The sequence below is a fragment of the Planococcus citri genome, chromosome 2, assembly GCF_950023065.1.
Source record: "Planococcus citri chromosome 2, ihPlaCitr1.1, whole genome shotgun sequence".
In the NCBI taxonomy this organism is placed as follows: domain Eukaryota; kingdom Metazoa; phylum Arthropoda; class Insecta; order Hemiptera; family Pseudococcidae; genus Planococcus; species Planococcus citri.
Window position 1 is genome coordinate 24,621,706 of NC_088678.1, and position 27,442 is coordinate 24,649,147.

Below are 27,442 nucleotides of genomic sequence, written 5' to 3' on the forward strand. Positions count from 1 at the left end.
CATCGGATGACGGAGCGGAGAGGCAGCGATTGCTAAATTATTAAATTTCTTTCACAACTTTGAACTTTTACTTACCATTGTCTTTTACAAGAAAACACAAAGCAGGCCATTTTCCAAGAATTTTGAAACAAATACTAAAAAGGGCATTTTTGCTTTTTGGTTTGGGTGGCAGTGAGACATTTGACCCATGCGACATATGACCCATGCGACATTTCACCCATGTTTTTATCAATTTTGGATGTTCGCAAAACGACATTTGACCCATGCGACATTTAACCCATGTTCTGATAGATGTTTGCATCACATCAATATGCGACATTTGACCCATGCGACATTACACCCACATGAATATCCGATGTGAAATAGACATTTCGCCCATGCGACAATTGACCCAGGGTAAATCAAAATAGCGACATTTGACCCAGGCAACGATTTAATTACAAATTGGGACATTTGACCCATGATGTTATTTAATGCTGAAACGTCTCCTTTGCGACATTTGACCCATGCGACATTACACCCATCATGAATATGAAGTAGAATTCTAGATATTGTGGAAGTAGCACTACGCAGTAGAGGAAATCAAAGGCAGCCAACCCTCTACATAAAACTTCTTTTAGATCTTTCCCTGTATTTAAAAATCAGTGCGTGCGGTGAAATACAAAATATACCTTTTCAATTTTCATTCTCTGTTTTATATGGGAAAGCCAGTGTACTCTCGTCACAGTATGGTTCCGCATTTCAATGCTTTTGTTTATTGCAGGGTCGTAAATAAATACTTACTAGGAATGTTGGGATATACCTGTTTTTTTTCTTCTTTTTTTCCAACAAAACTACCCTTCGGCTACAGTATAGTATAAAAGAGGATGATCTTTTTTTTTTATTTCCTATGCTGCATTCTGCATTTGATCTGTTTTCACTGTATGAGTAAAATCCACTTACAAAGTCAAGTTTTCGAATGTTAAGAAATTCATGTAATTGATGTAACATGATTTAAACATATTCTTCACTTACCTACCTAAAATTATACGTACCTAACAAGGGAACCTCTTGAGGTGTCCGCCTCCGATTTGAATGGGACCGCGATTTTTTGAAAGAGCATAGTTTAACACCCCGAAACTAAATTTTCAGCTGCCCAACTTCATATCTCAATATTTGGCGAACGTTTGAAAATTCAAAATTGACTGTTTTTGGTGATTTATACTTTTTTCAAAAAAGTACCTACGTGCATACCTAATCAGTAAAAATAATCAAAATAAATCCTAAGACTGATATTAATTCCCCAAATCCAAATTTCGCCATTTCCAGTCATTCTGGAGCCTCCAACGCGATTTTTTAATTTCTCCAGAATTTTGAAGGTGCTGCAGAAGGCGTGAATATGCAGTTGGGCAGCTGAAAATCGAGTTGTGTGTTATACTCTACCTGTTAAATGAATTTACCGACATTTGAGCCGATTCTGGAGGGGACACCTCAAGAGCGGTTTTTTGCATGATCAGCTTTTTTTAAAAATAAAAATATCTAAAAATCAAAAATTTCCCTTTTACGAGAAAATTTTTGAAATTTACGCGAATCGCTGTATTTTGTCAATAATTATTAATCCCACGAGAGCGAATTTGGCCATTTTCAGCCTTTCTGGGTCTCCCTTTATCGAGAGCTTTTGCCCGAGCGATTCAAAAAAAATCATACCTAATTCGAATACAATTAATATTTTGAAGCACAATAATAAACTTCTTATAAGTTATAAGTGACTCGTCTCACAAAGAAACATCATTTTTCATATCTCTCAAAATATGTACTAATTTTTCAGAGCATTTGCTCTCGCTTCGCTCGGGCTCATTTGATTTTTAATTTTATTTTCAATTTTGAATTTTAAAAAAATCATTATTTGAATTTATAACTGCTTAAAGTTGCCTAGATACTCGTCACACAAAAAAAATATCGTTTTTTAAACCTCTTGAAATGAAATACTGATTCTCGAGAGCTTTTTGCTCTTGCTTCGCCAGCTCTAAAAATTATATTTTCGACATCTGCCTGCTTAAAAAAATCTCGTTTAATTTACTTACCTAGCTTAGAGTATTTTTAGCAAAATTGATGAATTTTTATTCTATTTTAGCTCAATTTTGAACCTAGAACCCCCACCACCAAGTTTATCAAAAATCCGCCCATCCCCTCTTTCAAAATTCTCTTTTTTGCTCTATAAAAGTTTCCTTTAATGGAAAAAAATGATAAAAGGCACAAGTACTTGTTCAGAGTGTCGAGCACTAGTGGAAAACAAGTGGTTTCAAAATAATGTTAATTACCTACTCTCAGGGCTTTTTTTGTGGGGGGGGGACTCGGGAGGACGCCCCCCCCCCAAGAAAAGTTCGAAATTATCAAAAAAATTCCATAAAAACTAAAAATTGAACGAATTTGAAAAAAATGAAAAAATGAATAAATTTTGGTAACTTTTTAAACAAAATGTTGAATTATCGGAATAGTAAAGTGCGAAAACGAGATCAGAATTACGATGAAGATTCGTAAATCTAAAATTTAGCATTCAAGTTTGTACCTCAGTACTTATTTTGCACGTCGGGGAGCCCGCTCAAGAATTATTGCACCCCCCCCCCGTCGATCCTCTGGGAGAACTTTTTTCTTAAAGGGGGAGTCCTGAGGAACATTTCTAGCCCTTGTACTAAAAAAAAAAGTGGCCCTACTTACAAAATGGCGGACATTTTGATTGACAGATCAGCCGAAATCACAGATTTTGCGTTCCAACATAGGCCTTGCACGAAATTTTCTAAACCTTACAAGGTAGATCGAAAGATCAGGCAAAAATTTTTCATCTGTCAAAATTTCAAGTGCTTCAGTGCATTTTTCGAATTTTGGTGAATTTTTGAAAATCAAATTCAGGCCAAAAATGAAGGGAAAAATCAAAATTTTACCCAATTGACCAAGAAAGCTGAAATTTGGGATATACCATATTTTTGACATGCCAAATCGATTGAAAACTGTTTCAAACCGTTTTGAGCAGTTTTGGAGCCTCCAGAAAATAGTTGGAAAGCAGAAATTTATTCTGCAAACTAATTTCAATGCGCTACGAAGTACTGCCGGTAAATTTCAAGTCGTTTTGGAGCCTCCAGCAAGTTTTTGAAAATTCTGGAGCCTCCAGCAGATTTTTTAAATTTTAAATTTTTACAAAATTTCATCAAATGGCGATGGAAAGCTGAAATTTACTCTACACTCCAATTTTAACACTCTCTGAAGACGACTTCAGGTGGGTTCAAGTCATTTTGGAGCCTCCAGTGACTTTTTGAAAATTACTGGAGGATCCAGCAGATTTTTTAAACTTTAAACTTTTACAAAATTTCATCATTGGAGATTGAACGTGACATTTATTTCGCAGAGTAATTTCAATGCGATATAAAGTCGCATACATGGCGGTTTCAAATGGTTTTGAAGCTTCCAGCTATACTTTTTGGAAATTTCAATTTTCCCAAAAACGCCGTACGACCTTTCAAAAAGTCGCTGGAGGCTCCAAAACAACTTGAAATCCACCAGCAGTCGACTTCGTAGCGTATTGAAATTAGTTTGCAGAATGAATTTCTACTTTCCATCTCCGTTTTCGAGTTTCAAAAAAATCTACTAGATTCAGTAATTTTCAAAAAGTCGCTGAAAGCTCCAAAATGACTTGAACCAACCTGAAGTCGTCTTCAGAAGGTGTTAAAATTGGAGTGTGTAGATAAGTAAATTTCAGCTTTCCATCTCCATTTGATGAAATTTTGTAAAAATTTAAAGTTTGAAACTTCGATTTTTTTTCTCTCAAAAATTCAAATTATGTACAGAGACCGAGTGGGGGGGGGGATGAAAATTAGGGGCTCGCAACTTCAATTCAGCGTCCCCGTCAGAAAAGAAATACAAAAAAAGGCCTGCCTACTCTTGTCTACCTACCTATCTTCCAACCAAGTTGGGTAGGAAAATGAAAGTGGTAAATAAGCACTCGAAACTCACATATTCCACTAGTAATTGACATGCTGAAAAACTTTTGTTATCATTATTTTTTTGATTAAACGGTCCTTTCACTTGAAATAGATCAAAAAAATTTTTTGAAAAAAATCAAAATTCATCAATTTTGAGCGGAACATGGCCAGAAAATTATCGCGAAACATGCGTTCCCACTAATTTGAGGTCGCTAAACATGAATTTTGATTCAATTTCAACACAACTATACACCCTGCACTCCCCAATCCCACCAATTGTGTTTCACCACAAATTCCACCCCCCCCCCCGCCCATAAGAAATTTTTTTTTGAAAAAGTAATCTGCGGGCTAATTAATGATGTTCTGATTGAGCCATATACCAATTTTCAGCTTGTTCGGATGGTTTTCGGCCAAAATAACCCCAAAAAACACATTTTTATACTGTTTTTCGCCTGAGCAGGAAATATCCACTTTAAGAGTATAAGCTGTACTCCATTATACATCGCAATCTAAAAAATCCAGCAGAAATAGTGAAAAAAATAATTTTCTGGGGTTGTAATTAAACGAACAAGCTGAAATTTAGTATATGACTGTTTCAGTAGAACATTGATGTGTCTGTACACAAATTTTACAAAAAAAAAAATTTTGGGAGGGGAGGGGTGGATTTTGGGACGAACTTGATGGTGAGGGTTTTTTATTTAAAGTTGGGGTAAAATAGAATCAAAATTCGAGTTCAGCGACCTTGAATTAGTGAGGAAACGTGTTTCGCGATAATTTTTTGGCCATATTTGGCCCAAAATTTGACAAATTTTAATTTTTTTAAAATTCTGTTTTGCTCAATTATAAGAAAATGGCTGTCTTAATCGAAAAAAATGCAATAACAAAACTTGTTTAGCATGCCAAGTACTAGTGGAATATGAGAGTTTCGAGTGTTAATTTCCTAATTTCATTTACCTACCCAACTTGGTGGGAAGTAGGTAGACGAAAGTTGGTAATAATCATTTGAAATCCATGTATTTCATTAGTACACGAGATGCTAATCAACTTTTGTTATCATCATTTTTTTGATTAAACAATTCTTTCACTTATAAATTGATCAAAAAATAATTTTGAAAAGATTAAAATTTGTCCATTTTGAGCTAAATATGAGCAGAAAATTAACACCAAACAGGTCCCCCACTAATTCGAGGTCGCTGAACTCGAATTATGATTCCATTTCAGCCCAACTTTCAACCCAGAGCTCTCACCACAAAGTTTATCTCAAGATTCGCCCCCCTCCTATTGAAATTTATTTTTTGGAAAAATTTTTGTACACACGCATCAATGAGGTACTGGAACAGTCATGTACCAGATTTCAGGCTCTTCCGACGATTACAACTTCGGAAAATGAATTTTTTCACTATTTCTACTCGTTTTTAAGATCACGATGCAAAGTGGACTACAGCTCATATACAGCACATGGATATTTCTCGCTTAGGCGAGAAATGTACCAAAAATGCGTTTTTTGGGGTTATTTTGGTCACAACCTAACCGAATGAGCTGAATTTTTGTATATGGCAGAATCAAAACACCATTGATAGGCCTGTAGATTATTTTTTCAACAAAAATAAAATTGTCAAGAGTGGGGGTGAATTTTGTGGTAAAATGCGCTTGAGGGGGCAGGGTTTACAATTGCATAAAAATGGAATCAAAATTCGAGTTTAGCGACCTCGAATTAGTGGGTAGACCTGTTTCGCATTTATTTTCTGGTTATATTTAGTTCAAAATGGACGAATTTTGATTTTTTTTTCAATTTTTTTTTGTCCTTTTGTAAGTTAGCGATTCGTATAGTAGAAAAAGTGATCAGAACTAAACTTCTTCAACGTATGGATGTGAATAATAAAATATAAACTGTGAAAAAATCATTTTTTCCCGTTGTAACTATTAGATCAAAAATTTGAAATATAGCAATATACCTACATTAGCGATATGTTGGTACCTATACCTACTGTTTAAAAAAAAATTTTGGGGTGAAATTTGACAATGTAAGGGCTTGTTCGTATTGCAGAATTGAGGTTTAAATTGACTTCAAATTCGAATTCAGTGACCACGAATTAGGAGGGAAATAAATTTTTGCTTGGGTAGGTATAGTTACCTATATCGTGCAGTTATTATTATTACCTCGTTATTCTGTTCAAAGTTGATGAATTTTGATTTTACTCCCAAAATGGATGTTTTGAAGAATGATTTGAACGGGACCGCGATTTACGGAAAGAGCATGGTCTAAAACCCCCAATACCAAATTTTTAGCTGCCCAACTTCATATCTCGATATTTGGCGAACGTTTGAATATTCAAAATTGACTGTTTTTGGTGATTTATGCTTTCTTCAAAAACGCACGTATTTGATGAGTAAAAATGATCAAAATAAGTCCTAAAACTGATATTAATTCCCCAAATCCAAATTTAACCATTTCCAGGCATTCTGGAGCCTTCGGCGCGATTTTTCAATTTCTCCAGAAGACGTAAATACGATGTTGGACATGCTAAAAATCGAGTTGTGTGTTATACTCGACCTGTTTCCCGAATTTATTCACATTTGAGCCGATTCTGAAAGGGACACCTCAAGAGTAGTTTTTTAACCAGCTTTTTTTCAAAATAAAAATATCCAAAAATCAAAAATTTCCAGTTCCCACGAGGGCGAATTTCATCATTTCCAACCATTCTGGAGCCTCCAGAACTATTTTTCAATTTCTCCAGAATTTTTCATTTGCTGCAGAAGATGTGAATACGATGTTGGGCAGCTAAAAATCGAGTCGTGTGTTATACTCGACCTGTTTACGATTGTGTTCACATTTGAGCCGATTCTGGAAGGGACACCTCAACAGTGGTTTTTTGGCCAGCTTTTTTCATAATAAAAATAGGTATCCGAAAATCAAAAATTTCGCGTTTGCAAGAAAATTATCGAAATATGCGCGATTCGCTGTATTTCGTCATTAATCAAGCCCACGAGGGTAAATTTCCCTATTTTCAGCCTTTCTGGAGCCCCTGGAGAAATTGAAAAATAGTTCTGGAGGCTCCAGAATGGTTGGAAATGGCGAAATTTGCCCCTCGTGGTTTGATTCATGACGAAACACTGCGATTCGCGCAAATTTAGAAAATTTTCTCGCAAACTGGAAATTTTTGATTTTTGGATATTTTTATTTTGAAGAAAAAGCTGCTTAAAAAATCACTCTTGAGGTGTCCCTTCCAGATTCGGCTCAAATGTGAATAAATTCGTTAAACAGGTCGAGCATAACACACAACTCGATTTTCAGCTGCCCAACTTCATATTCACATCATCTGGAGCAAATTTAAAATTCTGGGGAAATTGAAAAATCGCGATGGAGGCTCCAGAATGGTTGGAAATGGTGAAATTCGGATTTGGGGAATTGATATCAGTTTTAGGACTTATTTTGATCATTTTTACTCATCAAATACGTACGTTTTTGAAGAAAGCATAAATCACCAAAAACAGTCAAATTTTGTATTTTCAAACGTTTGCCAAATATCGAGATATGAAGTTGGGCAGCTGAAAATTTGGTTTAGGGGGTGTTAGACCATGGCTCTTTCCGAAAATCGCGGCCCCGTTCAAATCGGAGGCGGACACTTCAAGGGGTTCCTTTCTTGTAAGTAGGCTACTTAAAATTAGGGTATTACGTATCACATTCGTATAAATATGTATAACGCCGGAGGAAAACATCAACACAGGTCTCGTCTCTGTCTAATCCTCTAATCTATCCAACTTACGTTAATTTAAAAAAATTAAAATTAACTATGTACTTATGTACATCTACATACATAGGTACAATACCTATGCTTGAAATAACGATTCCGCCATTCAACCATTGGCGACTTCGCGTCTTCCTATTTCATTCATTCATGGGTGGTGATCGGGGGGAAGGGTGAAGTCCGAAGGGTCTTTAGCAGTTTTGAGTTTACTGTTACATTAGTACGTGTTACATAGTTAGTATAGAGGAGGTAGAGGGTGTACAGAGGGAAGTAGCTGTACCATAGCTACAGTAAGCATTTCCGTCCGTCGCATTTCTAAATAAACCAGTTTGAAAAAAAAATCAGGATCGACCCATCCGCTACCATCTAAAATCAAATCAAGTACATATTTTAAAAGGGAGACATTCGTGTTAGTTGCATACACTGACAACTCCCATCCTTGGCTTGGTAAATTCAACGTTTCAAAAATCTAAGGTTGGCAGCGGCGCTGCGTTACCTGGATCTTGCCTTAAGCACAACGTTCCGAGATGGGTGTAATGTCGCATGGGTCAAATGTCGCAAAGGAGACGTTTCAGCATTAAAATAACATCATGGGTCAAATGTCGCATGGGTCAAATGTCCCAATTTGTAATTAAATCGTTGCCTGGGTCAAATGTCGCTATTTTGATTTACCCTGGGTCAATTGTCGCATGGGCGAAATGTCTATTTCACATCGGATATTCATGTGGGTGTAATGTCGCATGGGTCAAATGTCGCATATTGATGTGATGCAAACATCTATCAGAACATGGGTTAAATGTCGCATGGGTCAAATGTCGTTTTGCGAACATCCAAAATTGATAAAAACATGGGTGAAATGTCGCATGGGTCATATGTCGCATGGGTCAAATGTCCTGGTCCCGGTTTGGGCAACTAAGAGTTGAGACCAGGGCTGTTAAATTACCGTAATTTATTCGCTGGTAAAATACGGTGGTAAAATACGGTATTTTACGGTATTTATGGTATTTTACTAATTTGGATATGAAGAGTTATTTGTAGTTTGACTTTGAAGTTCTGAACTTCTACATAACCTGCCTCTGAAATAAATTTTCATCTGTTTTTAGATGTTATGAGAGATTATAGGAAATTTTCCATGGACATTTTTTGGAAATTTATATGGGGAAAATTTTTGGTAACTTTCAAATTCAAATCATAAATTTCCATGGAAATTTACTTTCAAATCATAAATTTCCTTGGAAATTTGGAAATTTATGAAGGAAAGATGGGAAACAAGTGTTCAATTTGGCTTTTTGGTAAATTATGGTAAAATACGGTAATAAACTTTTGGTAAAATACCGTAAAATACGGTAAAATACCGCCGTAATTTACCAACATAAATTACCTTACAGCCCTGGTTGAGACTAACATGGGAACTACCTGAACCAGCAGAAACGAAAATGAACGAATCAAAACTAGATCGAAAGGAGACCACCTCAGGACCCCAAATCCAAAATTTCAAGTGCTAAAGTTGATTTCTCGATTTTTGGTGAATTTTTGAAAATTGAAAAATCCGAAAAGGAAAAATTATCAAAAAAAATACCAAAAATAGAAAATATTGATGAAAAATGGAATTTTCTGGGGAAGTAGGTAGTTCAGATGGCGTCTCTAACTCATTTACAACTATCGAAATTCGCAAAACCTCAATTCCAGTCATTCTGGAGCCTTCAGCGATTTTTTATCATTTCTCCAGAATCTTGAAATTGCCGTGGAACGGCTAAAAATCAACTTCAGCACAAATAACTTTATTTGGGGCCTATGTGGGTTGCCTTCAACCATTTTTAGCGGTTGTCGCGAAAATCGGCGTCTGCCGGTTCAGATGTGTATTTTTGGCCACTGGATAGAAAATTACAAAATTTGAAAATGTTAAATATTCCATCTTTTACGATGCTACCTTATCCGAAATCGAGCTCTGACCGATTTTCGACGTTCCGAATAGGCAAAACCTCCATTTCGACCATTCTGGAGCATCCATTAAAATTTTCAAATTTTGTCATTTTTTTCCAGTGGCCTAAAATACACATCTGAACCGGCAGACGCCGATTTTGGCAGCAACCGCAAAAAATGGTTAAAGGCAACCCGCATAGGCCCCAAATAAAGTTATTCGTGCTAAAGTTAATTTTTAGCCGTTCTGCAGCAATTACAAGATTCTGGAGAAATGATGAAAAATCGCTGGAGGCTCCAGAATGACTGGAATTGAGGTTTTACGAATTTCGATAGTCGTAAATGAGTTAGGGACGCCATCTGAACCACTTCCCGAGAAAATTCCATTTTTCATCAATATTATTTCTATTTTTGGTATTATTTGATAATTTTTCGGATTTTTCAATTTTCAAAAATTCACCAAAAATCGAGAAATCAACTTTAGCATTTGAAATTTTGGATTTGGGGTCCTGAGGTGGTCCCCTTTTGATCTAGCTTTGATTCTTTCATTTTAGTTTCTGCCGGTTCAGGTAGTTCCCTTGTAAGCCAAAAATCAATGCTTTTTCTTTTTGGGTGTTTGGCAAAGCAAAAATGCAGGAATTTGAAATTTGAATTTATTTCTCACCAATTTTAGCAAAATTAAGAGTTACTGTTCAACAAATTTTATCAAGAAAATGACTTTCTGACCATTTCTACAAAAACAAAAAAAAAACAAGATTTTTGACATCTAACTGTAACTGTGCCTTTTTTATGCTTTTAGAAAAAATTACGACTTCTTTTTGACAACCTTTCCTAAAAGTGAAACTTTCTGACAACTCTGAGTTCTGGCAAAAAAGTAAAAACAAGAATTTTTTGACAATTTTGAAGAAAACAGTACTTAGCTACTTACCTATTTTACTTTACTTAATCAAAATTTAGGCAAAAACAGGAATTTTTTACAATTTTGTCAAAACATTGTAGGTACAGAGTGTCTAGTGTCTACCTAACAAACTTTCAATATGAAAAAGAAGGTGAGATTTCTCAAGAATGTTTTTTAGGCTATTTCCGACACCCCGAATCAATTAGAAACGTTTTCGAACCGTTTTCAACCCTTCTGGAGCCTCCTGCAGATTTTTGAAAGTTGAAATAATGATTAGAAAGCTTAAATTTATTTTTACGCCCAAATATTCCAATACTGAGTCGATCGGATGTGATATCAAGCTATTTTGGAGCCTGCAACCATACTTTGAAAATTCCATACTTGCAGAAAACGGCATAAAATCTGTCCATATCAACTACAGCCGGTATAAACGCGATCCGGGCTTTTTAGTAACCCATCTGACCCATTGCACACCCTTTTTCTGGAATCTAGGTCAGCTATTTCCGAACCGAGAAGGGAAAATAATCTCCAGAGCACACAGTACGTCGCGTCGTTGACTAGAAGATACTCCCTCCCCTTCCTCCTCTCATCGACTAGAAAATATTCTAATACTCAACATTATTCATGAAGTTGCATTCGTTGATTTTTTCATAATTCAGAACATTAAATCACTCGCAACAAAAAAATATAAGAATGGTTTTTGTTTTTGTTCTTCTAGGTCAACAAATTGAAGTACAATATATCGCAGATGAAAACGGTTTCCAACCTTCTGGACCTTACGTACATCCAGCCATTCAAAAAGCTGTCGCTCTTCAAGTAGCAGAGGCGAAAGCACAAGCAGGATTACCACCGAATGTGAACGGAGGTATTCCACGTCCGTTTCCACCGCCACCATTCCCCAGCCCGTTCCCATCTCCTTTACCTTACAGACCAAATCGCCGATAGGATGGAAACAGAAACAAGTTGAATAATAAACAAGCCCCATAAATGAGACTCTACAAGCTGTTAGCTGATGAAATATCTACCTACATTTTTTTTCTATTTTTTACAATTTTAAATATGAAATGAAATACGTACATTGTAGGTACTTGCTTAAGTTCATAATGAAGTAGGTCAGATTTTCGTTTAAATTTGTTTATTGTATTACTTGTAAGTAATACGTATTAATTATCGAAATCATCGAGTGAATTTTACTCGACTGTGAATGCATTTTTTATAGGTTTAAATTGCTCAATTTTAAATTTTTTTACCAATTGTAATTTTATATTGTTACCAGATTTTTTTCTCTCAATTGTGCCTTATAATGTTTTAAGATTTTTAATACGAGAGTTATACCATTTTTAATAATATTTTTACTTAATACAATATAATTTTATATAAAGTGGTATTCATTTTTTGCACATAACAATTAAAATATGGCAGGTGACATAATGTACTTCGCAGTTGGCACCTTGGAAAAAAAAGATCGAGATAAAGGATCTGCTATAAGAAGTGTTAAACATATAAAGAAACTCAAACTGCGTCAAGATTACAATGGATGAAACATTTTTTCCAATACTATCAAAAAGATCATAAGTTTTGTTGTTTTTATACGAAAAATACGTACATGTTTTGAATACCTAAATTATGGTATTGTATAAACTCATTTCCCAGTTATTTTCATAAATTTAGAAATTATCAAATAAAAATGATTTTTAGAACAGGACATAAGCTAAAATAAAACAGCATTCAAAAATACATCACAATAACCAAAATTTCAAATGCTAAAGTGAATTTTCAAACATGTACTTACTTGATGAATGTTGAAAATCTTTGGGCTTACAATGAGGAAAAAATCAAAATTTCAGCAAATTGACCCAGAAAGCTTAAATTTGATATGTACCCTAATTTCAATCTCCCAGATTAATTGAAAATAGTTTTGAACTGTTTCGAGTTGTTCTGCAGTGTCCAGCAGATTAAAAAAAATTGAAATTCTCACAAAATTCTACTCCATGAATTCGAAATGCTAAAATTTGCTATATATATATTCCAATTGCAACATTCTGAGTCAATTAAAGGTGGTTTAAAGCCATTCTGGAGCCTCCAGCTGTGTTTTTTCAATTCCAGATTTCCAAAAAGTGCCATAAAAACCGTTCAAATCAACTTCAGGACGTATTATTGACCCACTTGATCGATTCGGGTACAATCTCCAAAATCCATTATTATGTATCCCAATTTTTCATCATCCAGAATGACTATTCCCCACAGGAAATATTTTCACGAATAAATTTTTTCCAAAAATTCAATTTTTCAGCAATAATTTTAATAAAAAGGAGTCTTCTCTGCAATTTTAATAAAAAAAGCCAAATGGGGGATTTTTTTAGCAATTTAAGCAACAAAAAGTAAGACTTTTAGATAATAATTATAATAAGGAAACCAGGATTTGTGGAAATGTTGGCAAAAAAAACAAGTTTTGTAGTAATTTTGATAGAAAAAAAAACTAATTTTTTGAAATTTTGACAAAAAAAAGATTTTTACCAAAAAAAAAACAACAAGTTTTCCGAGAAATTCCGACCAAAAAAATTTTCTTATTTCATTTGGACAATTTTTCCAGGCACTTTTTGCAAATCTGGAATTTTCAAAGTATGACTGGAGACTCTAGAACGGCTTGAAACTATACCTCCAATCGACTCGGCAAGTTGAAGTTGAAGTTTCCAGTAAATTAATGCATTCGAACTTCATTTAGTAAAATTTTGAGGAAATTTCAATTTTCAAAAATTAGCATGGAGGCTTCAGAACTTCTGAAAACGAGTTGAAACTGTTTCCAATCGATTCAGATGAGTCAAAAATAGGATTCGTACCAACTTTCAAATTTCTACTTTGATTTGATAAAATCTTGATTTTTAAAAAAATTTTTAGCTCAAGAATTTAATTTTTTAAAATCTACCAAAAATCAAAAAAAAAAAATTCAACATCTGTAATGTTGTTGACTGGTGATGCATTTTTGCATGCTGCTTCGAATCTACTTCCTCCGGTTCAAAAATGATTCTGCCAGTTGAGTACCCCCCCTCTCCCGCCCTCAGTAAGAAAATTGTTAGAATTCAATCTACAATAATATTTTTTCAGGTAAGTAATTTATTAATAATGAACTGAACAAAAAAATACACGAATCAGATACACATAAAAAGTGACAGGTCTACAATCTACATGCAATCGAGTATTTTCACTATTCGAAATTCATTTACGAGCAACAGCCTGATACACTTCATCAACCAATTCGTGATTCGACGACAGGACATTCTTCCAAGCGTTCGTGATCGCGACTTGAACAAATTTAGCAGCAATAAACTCGATCACTTCGCGTTTCAGATCTTTAGTATGATGCTTATCTGCCAATATCAAAACATGAACTGCATTTTCAACCGACAATCCCTCGAATAATGTCTTGGCGCACATCATTTTCAATCTATTCAAATCATATTTATCGGCTGCTGCCAACAATTCTCCAGCGAGATTCTCCAAGTTGGCGCATCTCCCAGTATAAATGTACTTCAGCATTTCACCAATTACTTCTTCGTTCATATCTTCGATATCTATACGATTTAGCTCGTTTTCTTTCGTTTTGTATTTGAACATGGCTTGGAAAACCGGACTGCGAGCGGCTAATATGATCTTATGAGCAGGGTAATCTTTACCATTCACGGAAAGGACGACGTCAGTCAACTGTGGATTTTCAAATAACGATGCAATGTTTTCAGATACATCACATTCAGGCACTTCGATGTTACAAATATTACGATGAGAAATACTAACGTCATCCTCCATATCAGAAAACTTCACCACACAGCGAATCGTTAATGCATTGTTCGACAGCAACTTGTTTCTAAACTTTGTATCTTTTTTTAAACAATTCGGTTTACCCCAACCTAATTTGTTAGTGTCAAAATCTGAAAAGTCTTTAATACTACAGTTGATCTTGAATTCTTCATGACCGTTACTGTTCAAAACACTGAAAGTAATTTTCACAAATATTTTTTTGTTTGTTTCACTGCTGCCATCCTCTTTTAAACGAACGTACAGACCAATATAATTTTTTTCATCAGTACTGCCGTTAGGTTTAAGTTGTAAGGACCATTTAACTCGATTATTCGTAACAGATGAAAACGCAGGTGAATCTAATGCTTTTCCTTTGGCCTCGTGAAAATCGAAATCTTCAATGGTCCAAATGTAAATTGCTTCATGAGAACTGATTTTAGTCGTGCACTTATTCGATTTGCAAGCTGGATGGTAAAGATTCGACGACATGTTACGTAGAATAAACGAATAAATGAGTAGGCACGCCGAGAATCCGATATCCGAGGATGCAATTTACCAAATAATTTTAGTTTTTCGTTTCAATGATACGATCTGTTCACCAGCTGTCTTCGGTCTGCTTTCTTGTCTGTAATCAGAAAATTATTTATACAAATTAGCATTATGTTTGTACCTATTTTTTTCACTTTAAATTCTATAGAATACATAGGCAAGTACATAAATGTAATATGGTTGAACCCAAAATGGCAACACCAAACACAGGAAATGATTTCCATGAAAGATACAAAAGAACCTGAGAAAAGGTGTGTCATCGCGATGTAGAGTGTCTCGTCTACATAACTAACGGATTGGTAAACATGGGTCAGTTAGTACCAATCATAGTTTTGATATTTGTTTCACTTTTCCATAATATTCAGTGTCCTTCCTAATATTTTTCGCATTATTTTATAAACATACATAATTGATGAAATAAACAGAAGTAAATATGTAGATGTGCTACCTCCAGCGAGGGCAGTGCATCTTCAATTTCATCCATCAAAAATTTTCTTCAGTGTTCAAAAGCTCAAAAGTATGTAATCACTTTCTAAAGACAACTGACTAAGGTGTTTGAAAAAGTACACGGTCAGAAACTTGAGCTTCAAAGTTTGTAATTATTTCTACTAGGTAGACTGTGCTCCAATGATTATTCGTATTTTCAGCACCTTCAACTTTCCCGCCCATTCAGATGGAACCAAACAAAACAAAGTTAGGTACCTACCATCTTTTGAAAAAAAAAAATCAAACTTTTCTTTCACTAAAAATACTATTAAAACCACTTTCTGAAGAGTTCATACTTCTTTGTGATACTTCGAATCAAGAATCAATCAACAAAAACTCATAAAATCACATTTCACAAATAATTTAAATCGATTATGGGCTCATAAAAATTACAAAAAAGCACATGAAATGACAATGTAGGCGATTTATAACGGTTTTGATTTCGTTTTTTTCATCAAAAATATCGTTCTATTTCGTTTTAGTTTCGTTTTTACAGCCCTGAAAAGAAGCATGTCGCCGAAAATGATCGATTTGGAACTTTCAAAAATTTGCCAATAATTAAAAAATCAATTTAGAAATTCTCTCAACTTTAAGAAAGTTGGATACCAAAATGACGAATAAAAATGTTTTGAAATTTTTCTGTGATTGGATTATGTTTTTGAAATTTCTCGAGTTGATTTTTCCATTCTAAGAAATATTTGAAAATTATTGATGTAGTAAAATTCAAATCTAATCGAGCGATGCGAGGGTGAAAGTTGTGAAAAATTGATAATTCAAAACGTAAAACATCATTTTTTTATGCAAAAAGTTGAAATTTCGAAAATTCACAATTCCTGAGGGGTAAACCAGCATTATTTTTAATTTGAGGAGTCAATTTTTTACCATCTAATTTCGGTTCGACAAAAGAAAAGAAAAATGATCTAGCCCGAGCGAAGCGAGGGCAAACTCTGTGGAAAATTGATAAAATGAGACGTACAAGAACAACAACATTTCTGATTTTGATTAAATGACAGAATTATTTGAAAATTTGGAAAAAAGAAGGACCTTCGAACAAAAAGGAGGACTTTTTACTGACTTTCTCGAAAAGAAGAACCCATGGGCAAAAATACAAACTTTTACTGACCTAGAAGGACCGAAAGAACTGTTAGACACCCTGCAATAGGAATACTTTGAAACATTCCATAAGAAGGGATCAAAGTTTAATTCACACTTTGGAATTTCTCTCAATGAATTTCTAAAAATACATTTTATTCAGAACTACTTTACAATGGACCTACCAGTTATTTGACTTACAAAAATTGCAATGTGAATTTAGAAAATGGGGGGGGGGATTTCGCGGAAGTTTTCGATTATGAACGATTAATTTCGTCAAAAAAATACAAAGAAAATTACCAACTCTTAGGAACTCAACACCATATTTCAATATTATTTCAATTGGGGGGGGGGGGGGGATTTACATAAGCAGGGCAGGATGAGCAAAAGTGTAAAAACATAAGTAGATCATTTTTTTTGTTATTAAACTGCTTCAGAACGTTAAAAACATCGTCTCGGTGGTTCAAGAAAAAAAAGAAAAAAAAAAAAAAAAAAAATGAAGTGGGCAAAACATTCTGGAATTTTATTCCTGGAGGAGTTTTGAGATAGGCGAACTTTTCAATGTCGCTGGGTAAATTTAATTATCACGCTATTTTTACTTTTAAACTTTAAAAATGACGGTTCGAATAAAACAAATATCTGGTGGGAAATAAATAGGAAATCATCAAATTTCAAAAACAAATTCATTCAAATAGGTACTCGTAAATAGATTGTTACAGAACGAAAAAATACACGAGAAAATTCACATGGGGAGTTTATAACCCTGTATTGGTGACATGATACTTGGAAATCGTACAGAAAAAATCGTTTTCAAAATTTGTAGGTACCAAAAAATTTCAAGTAAGTAAGTAAACCTTTTTTTCTAACATAGAATATACATATATGTTTTAAAATCTACACAACTCATCTCTGTAATAATATTCTACTCATTGAAAAAATATCTAATATTCAACCACAACTATAATATTGAAACAAAATAAGAATAAGCAAAAATAATACAAAAAAGTGATAATACAGAGCCGTATTAAACCATCCGCGAGATTTATTTACGAGCAATATCTTGGCAAACTTCATTCACCAATTGAGGATTCGATAAAAGCAAATTTTGCCAACCTATAGTGTTCAAGACTTGAGCAAAGTTAGCTACAATAAACTTGATCGCTTCACGTTTCAGATCTTCATGGTGATGCATATCGGCCAATATAAGAGCATTTGTTGCTCTCTTAACTGATAATCCTTTAATGAGTTTCTCTGCACATATAATTTTCAATCCACACAAATCGTATTTATCGGCTGCTGCCAATAATCCTTCGGCCAATTCATCCGAATCATCGCATTTCCCAGTGTAAACGTATTTCAACATTCCTTCCACAACAGCATCATTAATATCTTCAATATCTACTCGATTGAGCTCGCTTTCTTTTGTATTGTGGATGAACATGGCGCAGAAAACTGGACTACGAGCAGCTAATATAGCCTTGTGCGCAGGATAATCTTTACCATTCACAGAGAGGACAACGTCCGTTAGCGTTTGATTTTCAAATAATGATGCTAAGTTTTCAGAAAGGTTACATTCTGGCATTTCTATATCGGAGTTATGTTGATGAGGACTGCAAGTGATGTTTTTCACATCAGAAAACTTCACTTCACAGCGAATCGTCAATGTATTGTTCGAAAGATACTTGTTTCTAAACTCTGTATCTTTTTTGACCGTGAAGCCCCAACCAGTATTATCATGGTCAGGATGCAAGAATTCTTTGATTTCCTTTGGCTCAGTGACGTATTCTCCACTTTTTTCACTCAGAATGTGAAAAGTGATTTTCGCGAATATTTTTTTGCTTTTTTCAAAACGACTGCTTTTATTCAAATAGATGAACAGACCAATGGAATCTTTTGCATCGGTTTCGCCGTTAGGAGAAAGTGATAAGACCCAATCAACTTGATCGTTCGTTGTGGATGAAAACGCTAACGACCACAATTCCTTTCCGTTGACTTCGAGAAAATCGAAATCTTCAATTATCCAAACGTAACTAGCTTCATCAAAATGGACTTTGGTTTTACACCCATTCGATTGGCAAACTGAACCGCAAACAGTCGACGACATATTGGAATGTACGAATCAATACAACGAAAATCAGTTACAAAAATATGCCAGAGGATAGCTGTTCAACCACCTAGAATCAGAAAATTATTTATCCAGCATTAATCGATATGTTAGTGTTTTCTTTCAAAAATTGTACACAACAATTTTAAAAAATTGAGCTAAAATTCATAAATTAGGCACCTTACCCAACGTTCACAAAATCATTTAGGTCTATTTCAAAGATTCATAAGATATGAGAAAAAGCATTGGATTGGATTGAATCTGTCAACTTTTTTGGTAATTTTTTTTCAATGTTCTCACAATATTACGTAATTAATACTATTCAATTTCTCTATCTAGGCTATACAACCTCTGGTGCCGCGCTAGTGTCGTTTAGTTGAAATAGGGGTAAGTATTTAGTTCCGTAGGTTGCAACCTCAATAGCTCAATCGTTCTCTCTCCAATCTCCATACATTTTCCGCATTTCTATGCAGTTGAAAATATTTTTGAAGGTTCATTAAAATGAATCGAAAAATGTACACGATGGAAGAATTTTACACACGCATTTTCACTTCAAAAAATAATTGTATTTTGAAACAGTAAATAATACACAGCGACACCCAATAAGATCAATACTAAAAGACAAACTGCATTGATTGAAGCAAATTCAAAATACACGTAGTAGCACCTTTACATGATAAGGTAGGTACCTATCTAAGGGTTCAATTTATTTTGACTGGAGAAATGAAGAAATTATTCAAAATAAAACCCCTTGATGTCTAAATATAAATTAAAACTAAGAAACTTAATTATTACAATCAATACATCCATTGTTGAAAGAGGCAAATCAAAAATAACCAACTAGTAAATTATGAAAAGTAAAAAATAAATACAAAAAGTAAACAAAATATGCATTTGACCATTAAGTATAAATTCTAAACAATGCTCGAGTAATATTAATGAATCTTAGATCGATCAAGGCTTAGATATACTTATTACTGTACTAAAACAATCCAAAATATGTATGTATAGGTACTAATTTGATAAGCAAATAGAATAACAGGGGATGGAAATTCAAACAGAAATAAAACCAAGACAAAATTTTTACGTTCATACCTGAGCATTAGTTCAAGAAACATTTTTCACAATGGTCGTATAGGTACTATTAAGGGCATTCAATCTTACACTATGAAGTTGATCACTTCGAGCATGAAATTCAATCATATTGTATGTTCGACATTTCTAGACTCATCGTTCAGCTATAGCTAAGCACACTTGATCGGCGAGCTCAAAATTCAATCGAATATTCTTCCAGCCTTCCGTACGCAACACTTCGGTAGGTTTCGAAGCGATAAATTTGATCACTTTGTCTTTAAGTTCTTTGACGCCATGCATATCTGCTAATGCCAAAACATTCGCTGCATTATCAACGGACAATCTTTCGAACAGTGTCTTAGCGCACATCATCTTCAATCGGCACAACTCGTATTTATCGGCTGCTGCCAATAATCCTTCGGCCAATTCATCTGGAACTTCACATTTCCCGGTGTAAATGTATTTCAACATTTCTTCCACGACTGCTTCGTTAATGTCCTCAATATCCACACGATTTAGCTCCTTTTCTTTCAAACTGTGCTTAAACATGGCTCGGAAAACCGGACTGCTAGCAGCCAATACGATCTTGTGAGCAGGATACTCTTTGCCGTTCACAGAAAGAACGACGTCCATCAACTCCTGATTTTCAAATAACGCGACTAAGTTGGAGGAGAGGTTGAATTCGGGCACTTGAATGCCACAGTTACATTGATGAGAACTCCGAGTAACATCGTTCATATCAGAAAACTTCACTTTACAGCAAATCGTCAACGTATTGTTCGAAAGCGCGTGATTTCTAAAGTTGCCATCTTTTTTACTGAATTTATCCACGCCCAAACCCGCCATCTTCACGTCAAGTGGAAATTCCTTCACAGCCGGTTTTATGTGGTAGTCTTCTTTACCCGCACTATTCAAAATGAATAAATCGAGTTCAATGAACATTTTTTTCGTTTTTACAAAAGTGCCAAGGTCGCTTAAATGGAGAAATAAACTAATGTAATTCTTTGCATCGGATCTTCCATTTGGATGAAGCGTTAAGTACCATTTAAATTGATCGTTCGTAGTGGATGAAAATTCAGATGATGACAATTTTTCTCCTTTGACCTCGTGAAAATGGAAATCTGCTATTGTCCAGACGTAACTTACTTCGTCAAAACGTATTTCAGTTTTGCATCCTTTCGATTTGCAAACTGGACCGCAAAGAGTTGACGACATGTCGGAGTATAAATATGACAATTGGCAAATAGGTACGACACAAATCAAGTAAAAACGTGCGAAGAAACTATTCGATTGTCATGGAAGCGTTTCACAAAGAAATACTGGTTTTCTTTCCAAAAATATGGTCTGTTCACTGGCTGTTATTTCCACTCCGTTCCATTACCTAGAATCAAAAAAATATTCACTTATGATTAACGATATGTTGATGTTTTTCTCCTCATGTTCTACGTAGTATACATACATGACAGTGTTTTAAAAAATTAGATAAGTACATTTTTTTAGGTGCCTATAAATTTTTATTGCTTTTTATCAAAACGTAATCACCAGAGCAGTAGGGTCTAACCAGGGCATGGGTAATATTCGGCGAAAGTAGTAGGCCTATTCATTCGAGAGTGAAGAAGGATTTCGGATCCTTCAAATGACTGAAATGAACTATAAGTTATACTCGTAGAGTCGTAGATGAAGTATTACAGTTCACTCACTAGTCAGCGTGGAGAACTGTCCAAAGAAGTTTTAAAACCCTCGCCATACAATAAGGTGCTCTGCCAGGGGGTCTCACTCAATGTTGGGTCCCAGGTAATGGATGGGATTCTTAAACCGCTGAGAATTGGTCTTAATTCTTGATCCAAAACTCCCGCGATGAGATTTTCAGAATGCCAAATCACTCCAAACCCCTCTAAAGTTTTGCTAAATACTTAGCGAGAATTCTTATGAAATGATTATTTTTCACTCGACTCAGCCATTATAAAATTACCCAGGTTGTTGGAAATTACCAAAAATTGATGAAATTTCAATAACCGTGAAGAAAATTTAGCAAAAGTTGACGTATGTCGGACCTCTACGTTCCCCAGAGCACACTAGCACCCTGGTACGTGATTGGCTAGTGATATTCTGTGCATTCGTTTATTGTTTACTTTCAAAACGGGACTTTTCTTATCACAAAATTCGCGTTTTCAAATTCTATGTTATATATTTCCATTAATTCACAATAAATAAAACTATATTTACGTGTAGTGAGTTGTTTTGCAATCAATGTTGTGGTGAATTAAAATAACACTTGCAAACAACTTTAAATTCATTCAATCGTGCAACTTTGTTTCATCCTTTTAAGCTCACTAAAACACTGTAACTAAAGGTAATATTCACTATTCACAACGTATCACGATATTAGAAGTCATATTTTAATCAAAAACACTAAAAAAACACCACGAAATTTACGAAATTAATGAATAATATCGTTGAAAACTTGAAAATATGAAATCGTCGAAGTTCGTGATAAGAAAGTCCCGTTTTGAAAGTAAACAAACGAAGGCACAGAATATCACTAGCCAATTCGGCGTTAACATCTCGTGGCGGCGCCACCATCGACTTGCTGAAAGGGGGACTTTTTGCAGAGAATCGCATTCATTCGCATCTCGACAAGTCATGTGTGCGCGTGTGTAAGTGTGCGTGAGTATGGAAATGTCCCCCTTTCAGCATGATAACATGTGTTTCATGCATTTCACCGCCAGAGTGCAACACATGTTCGTTGACTCCGAATCACGTACCGCGACGCTAGCGACCTTGACGCTGAAACAGCAGTGTAGCCAGTTGTAAAAAAGTTACAAATACGTTTAGTAGGTACTTGAAACTGCATATGAGTACATATGAGCGCTGCATTCAACAATACAAGATTTCAAGAAATTAAGTATTAATAATATGTGACTGTGAGACTGGACTGGAGCGCTTTATTAAAGGTGACTAAGGTTAAAAAACTATTACGGTGGGTCCAGGGTTGTACAAAAACGAGTTAAAAAAAACAAAAAAAAATGTTTTTTTTTTTTGTTTTAAAACAGTTTTTTTTATTGTTTAAAATAATAAAACACGTTATAAACACGTTTGAAATGTGTTTTAAAACACAAATTCATTTGTTTTGGGTTAGTTTTGGGTTCACCAGACATCAATTTTTAAGATGTGACGTCATAAAATAGCTATAAAGCTCAAGAAATATTGAAAAATTGGAATCAAAGCACAAAATTTGTATCTAAAAGTACAGTTTGTTCAATTTCACTTTTTTTCAACAAGAAACTGAAAAAAACGTGTTTTTTTTAGGAAATTGGAGTTGAAAAAAAAACACGTTTTAAATGGTTTTAAAGAATCTTTTTTTGTTTAAAACATCGTTCTGTTTTTTTTTTTATTTGTTTCAAACACGTACAACCCTGGGGTCGGTGGACCTTATTTTACAAAATTGGACTTTTTCCACCGCCCATATAATAATCTCCAGTAAAAAATTATGTAATATACATTTTTTATTTCTCTCCGATCTGGAAAAAGTTGTGACCGGGAACCCCTTCTTCCACGTGAAAAAATCAAAACTCGATTGTAAGTTCATACTTCTTTGTGATACTTCGATGAGCTATTTTCATAAATTAACAACGGCACACATAGAAGTTTCAAAAATTAGGGATGGTTTTCAGACGTTACTCCAAGTTTAAAAAATTATTTTTCGTGCTTTCCAATGATTTTTGGTACACGGCATCATAGTGATAATGAGCTTTAATATTTTTTAATAAACCTTTACCAACGGACAGCATTAGTTAACAGTCGAACTTTGAAAAATTTTATAAGAACGAGTTTGCAATTTGATTCACATAATATTGGGTTGGGAATGCATGCAGAAGATCCTCTTAATGAATTTTTTGATTTTTAATGAGGCACTTAAATAAAAAATAAATCAAAACACCAACTGTTTAAAAGAATTTCATTTTCAAAAAGATTACAAAAACTACACTTCAACCAGAAACATTCTCGCGTGAGTTTTTGATTTTGAAAAAAATTTATTTCAAGATCGAAGTTTCAGAAAGAATTTCAACGCTATTTCATATGGAAAAATTATGTATAATATCAATTTTTAAATCTACCAATAAATTATAATATTCGTAATAATTAATCTAGGTACTACGTATAGTTAATCTAATAAGTACCTACTCATCCTACCTAATTGTATTATTTATTTGTTTATTTTGAAAACTAGATTTTTAACAAAACGTGAAAACTTGCACAATTGATAGACATCTAGGTATTACCTACCTACTTATTACTGAATTGAAACAAAACAAAAGTTATTCCATAAAAAACAAAAACGTTGACACGGAAGAATTGCATTACAAAAAAAGTGGTAATACTGCGAAGTACGTCATATTTCACTATCCAAGATTCATTTACGAGCAACAGCTTGGCAAACATCATGCACCAATTGAGGATTCGATGAAAGCAGATTTTTCCAATCTACAGTGTTCAAGACTTGAGCAAAGTTGGCTACAATAAACTTGATAGTTTTACGATTTAGATATTCATTGCTGTGCATATCTGCCAATATAAGAGTACTTACTGCATTCTTAACTGATAATCCGTTGATTAATTTCTTCGCACACATAATTTTCAATCGATCCAAATCGTATTTATCGGCTGCTGCCAATAATCCTTCGGCCAATTCATCTGGAACTTCACATTTCCCGGTGTAAACGTATTTCAACATTTCTTCCACGACTGCTTCGTTAATATCCACAATATCTACACGATTGAGCTCGTATTCTTTCGTGCTGTGTTTGAACATGGCGCAGAAAACTGGACTACGAGCAGCCAATACAGTCTTGTGGGCAGGATACTCTTTACCATTCACGTTAAGGATAACGTCCGTTAATGTTTGATTTTCAAAAAACGATGCGATGTTTTCAGAGAGGTCACATTCGGGCATTTCAATATCAAATTCACATTTATGAATACTATTTGTGATATCTTGTATATCAGAAAACTTCACTTCACAACCAATCGTCAATGCATTGTTCGATAGCAACTTGTTTCTAAAGTACTTATCTTTTTTAATGTATTCTGGGAAGCCCCAAGCACTGTACTTATCTTCAGAATGAGAAAATTCCTTAACGTTGTTGAAAGGTAGGCAGTCTTTTTCTTTATTTTTGCTATTTAAAATATAAAACGTAACTTTCGCGAATATTTTTTTGCTTTTTTCCAAACTGCTGAGTTTACTCAGACGGATATACAAACCGAAAGAATCTTTTGCATCGGTATCGCCGTTAGGACGAAGCTCCAAGATCCATTTAACTTGATTATTATTAACAGATGAAAACGGAGGTGAATATAATTTTACGCCTTTGGCCTCGTGAAAATCGAAATCAGTAATCGTCCAAACGTACTTCGCTTCATCGCAACAGATTTCTGTTACACATCCATTCGATTTGAAAGCTGAACCACAAAGAAACGACCACATGTTGCCTGTTGGAATGAACGAAGCAACACAATCAGAATCAATAGAAAAAACGTGCGAAAGAAACGGTCCGATTCTCACAGAAGTATTCACCAATAAATAATAATTGATTCTTGTTCCGAAGTACTATCCTATCACTGGTCTCCGTTCCATTCAGTCACCTAGAATCAAAAAATTAATCAACACGATTAATTAGCGACATGTCAGTGATTTCCCCTCAAATTATAAAGGAATAGTTATTTTAATACATACTTACATGCAATGAAACGTCGGTATAACACACCCGATAAATTGTGAGATTGTGAGGAACGTTACACTTAATTACAGCAAGTTCCATACTATAGCACTGAAAAAAACATACTGATACAGTAGAATGTATTTGAAGAGCTTGGTTCCAAAGTGTCCTAAGTACTAAGTCCTAAGTCCAAAAAGATGAGTTTTGAGTTAGCGATGCCATCTGGTAGTAGATCATTGGAACTACATTATATGTACACACCATCTACAAGCACCAAACATCATTATTTTGGTCTGGGAACGACTATTTCGATGATTTCTTAAATGATCATTTGGTTGCTTCGTGTTGCATCATAGCCAAATTGCAATATTTTTTTCTGGAACAAATTTTGAAATGAAGGATATTTGATGAAATTTAATTTCCTGCCCGCAAACCATCCAAATTATGAATTTTTTCTACATATTTTCACGATGTTGTACATTACATAATTTCCAAAGTGACCAAAGTCAGGTTTTTTTTTCAGCGGCGCCGTAGACACTGAAGTTCAAATTTTTTTTTCCAAAACAACACCGCAATATTATTCCTGATACTTCACTCTACACATACATACCATCACAATACTCATTCACCCGCGCGCATAGAGTGTAAACAGTTTTTCTCAATTGTCTCGAAATCATTTTTTTGGACTTACAAGGGAACCTCTTGAGGTGTCCGCCTCCGATTTGAACGGGACCGCGATTTTTGGAAAGAACATGTTCTAAAACCCCCAAATCCAAATTTTCAGCTGCCCAAGTTCATTTTTCGATTTTTGGTGAATTTTTGAAAATTCTAAATTGACTATTTTGGTGATTTGTGCTTTTTTTAAAAAAAAGTATGTACTTGATCAGAAGAAATGTTCAAAATAAGTCCTAAAACTGATATTAACCCCCCCCCCCCAATCCAAATTTCGTCATTTCCAGCCATTCTGGAGCATCCAGCGCTATTTTTCAATTTCTCCAGAATTTTCAATTTGCTCCAGAAGGCGTGAATATGAAGTTGGGCAGCTGAAAATCGAGTTGTGTGTTATACTCGACCTGTTTAACGAAATTACCCACATTTGAGCAGATTCTGGAACGGACACCTCAAGAGTGGGTTTTTGACCAGTTTTTTTTTCAAAATAAAAAATATATTCAAAAACCAAAAATTTTCCTTTGCGAGCAAATTTTTGAAATTTGCGCGAGTCGCTGTATTTCGTCATTAATTAACCACACGAGAACGAATTTCGCCATTTCCAGCATTTCTTGGGCCTTCCTTTAATTTTTGGATATTTTTATTATGAAAAAAAACTGGTCAAAACCCACTCTTCAGGTGCCCCCTCTAGAATCGGCTCAAATGTGAATAAATTCGTTAAACAGTTCGAGTATAACACACAACTCGATTTTTAGCTGCCCAATTTCATATTCACGCCTTCTGGAGCAAATTGAAGATTCTGGAGAAATTGAAAAATCACGCTGGCGTCTCCAGAATGGCTGGAAATGGCGAAAGTCACCCTTGCGGGATTAGCTCATGACAAAATACTGCGATTCGCGCAAATTTCAAAAATTCTCTCGCAAACGGGAAATTTTTGATTTTTGAATATATTTTTTATTTTGAAAATAAAACTGGTCAAAAAACCACTCTTGAGGTGTCCTCTCCAGAATCGGCTTAAATGTGAATAAATTCGTTAAACAGTTCGAGTATAACACACAACTCGATTTTTAGCTGCCCAACTTCATATTCACGCCCTCTGGAGCAAATTGAAAATTCTGGAGAAATTTAAAAATCGCACTGGAGGCTTCAGAATGTCTGGGCTAGGCACGTATAGCCACGTACTTCTACTCATCGCGGTACCGTAGTGAAAATGAGTTTCTTCCCCAATCATAAGTTCAAAAAGATATACTTTCTAATTACCCTCTATCAACGATTAATCAACGAGCAGCAATAATTCAACAGTCCAACTTTTTTAAATTTCATAAAAAAAGTTTAGTCATTTATTGGGTTGGGAATGGAAAAATTCCTCTTAATGAATTTTTCAAATTCAAATGAGGCATGAGGCACTTGAACGAAAAATAACCCAAACATAA

General features: G+C 34.6%; 6 protein-coding genes across 12 annotated transcripts in view; 2 read left to right on the forward strand and 4 right to left on the reverse strand.

Moving 5' to 3' along the window:
* The window catches only part of LOC135835134 (endocuticle structural glycoprotein SgAbd-9-like), a 98,287-nt gene extending 86,383 nt beyond the window's left edge, over positions 1-11,904 (forward strand). The window contains exon 4 of the mRNA XM_065349272.1: positions 11,242-11,904. Within this exon, the coding sequence (XP_065205344.1) occupies positions 11,242-11,468 (227 nt within the window). The 3' untranslated portion in view covers positions 11,469-11,904. The remainder of the gene's footprint in view (positions 1-11,241) is intronic.
* LOC135835115 (uncharacterized) overlaps positions 1-16,946 on the forward strand; it is a 473,170-nt gene extending 456,224 nt beyond the window's left edge. For all 4 annotated transcript variants that reach the window (XR_010556822.1, XR_010556823.1, XM_065349214.1 and 1 more), the window contains exon 2: positions 16,914-16,946. The gene's annotated coding sequence lies outside the window, so the exon portion shown is untranslated. The remainder of the gene's footprint in view (positions 1-16,913) is intronic.
* Positions 1-27,442, reverse strand: part of LOC135835117 (speckle-type POZ protein B-like) — a 203,234-nt gene that overhangs the window by 12,484 nt on the left and 163,308 nt on the right. Inside the window, exon 2 of one of the 2 annotated variants that reach the window (XM_065349233.1) lies at positions 13,628-14,943. The exons of the other annotated variant lie outside the window; for it this stretch is intronic. Within the exon in view, the coding sequence (XP_065205305.1) occupies positions 13,740-14,807 (1,068 nt within the window). The 5' untranslated portion in view covers positions 14,808-14,943 and the 3' untranslated portion in view covers positions 13,628-13,739. Of the gene's footprint in view, positions 1-13,627; positions 14,944-27,442 lie in introns of those variants that run through there. 2 annotated transcript variants of the gene reach the window in all.
* Positions 17,271-18,957, reverse strand: LOC135835129 (speckle-type POZ protein B-like). Its single transcript, XM_065349261.1, has 2 exons — positions 18,735-18,957; positions 17,271-18,619 (listed from the first exon to the last, which is right to left on the reverse strand). Exon 2 carries the CDS (start codon positions 18,547-18,549, stop codon positions 17,488-17,490), a length of 1,062 nt encoding a protein of 353 aa, XP_065205333.1. The 5' UTR covers positions 18,550-18,619; positions 18,735-18,957; the 3' UTR covers positions 17,271-17,487.
* LOC135835111 (speckle-type POZ protein B-like) lies at positions 19,419-22,128 on the reverse strand. Its single transcript, XM_065349206.1, has 2 exons — positions 21,850-22,128; positions 19,419-21,004 (listed from the first exon to the last, which is right to left on the reverse strand). Exon 2 carries the CDS (start codon positions 20,836-20,838, stop codon positions 19,777-19,779), a length of 1,062 nt encoding a protein of 353 aa, XP_065205278.1. The 5' UTR covers positions 20,839-21,004; positions 21,850-22,128; the 3' UTR covers positions 19,419-19,776.
* On the reverse strand, positions 23,582-25,556 carry LOC135835113 (speckle-type POZ protein B-like). Of its 3 annotated transcripts, XM_065349209.1 has the most exons (3): positions 25,362-25,556; positions 25,199-25,266; positions 23,582-25,113 (listed from the first exon to the last, which is right to left on the reverse strand). In XM_065349209.1, exon 3 carries the CDS (start codon positions 25,106-25,108, stop codon positions 24,038-24,040), a length of 1,071 nt encoding a protein of 356 aa, XP_065205281.1. In that variant the 5' UTR covers positions 25,109-25,113; positions 25,199-25,266; positions 25,362-25,556; the 3' UTR covers positions 23,582-24,037. The 3 variants fall into 3 exon arrangements, with proteins under 3 accessions (XP_065205281.1, XP_065205279.1, XP_065205280.1); XM_065349207.1 differs by having other exon boundaries at positions 23,582-25,266; positions 25,362-25,555; XM_065349208.1 differs by having other exon boundaries at positions 23,582-25,266; positions 25,358-25,555.

Coding starts and splice junctions, on each gene's coding strand:
- LOC135835129 (XM_065349261.1), bottom strand. CDS start 18,549: ATGTCGTCGACTGTTTGCGGTTCAGTTTGCCAATCGAATGGGTGTAAA.
- LOC135835111 (XM_065349206.1), bottom strand. CDS start 20,838: ATGTCGTCAACTCTTTGCGGTCCAGTTTGCAAATCGAAAGGATGCAAA.
- LOC135835113 (XM_065349209.1), bottom strand. CDS start 25,108: ATGTGGTCGTTTCTTTGTGGTTCAGCTTTCAAATCGAATGGATGTGTA.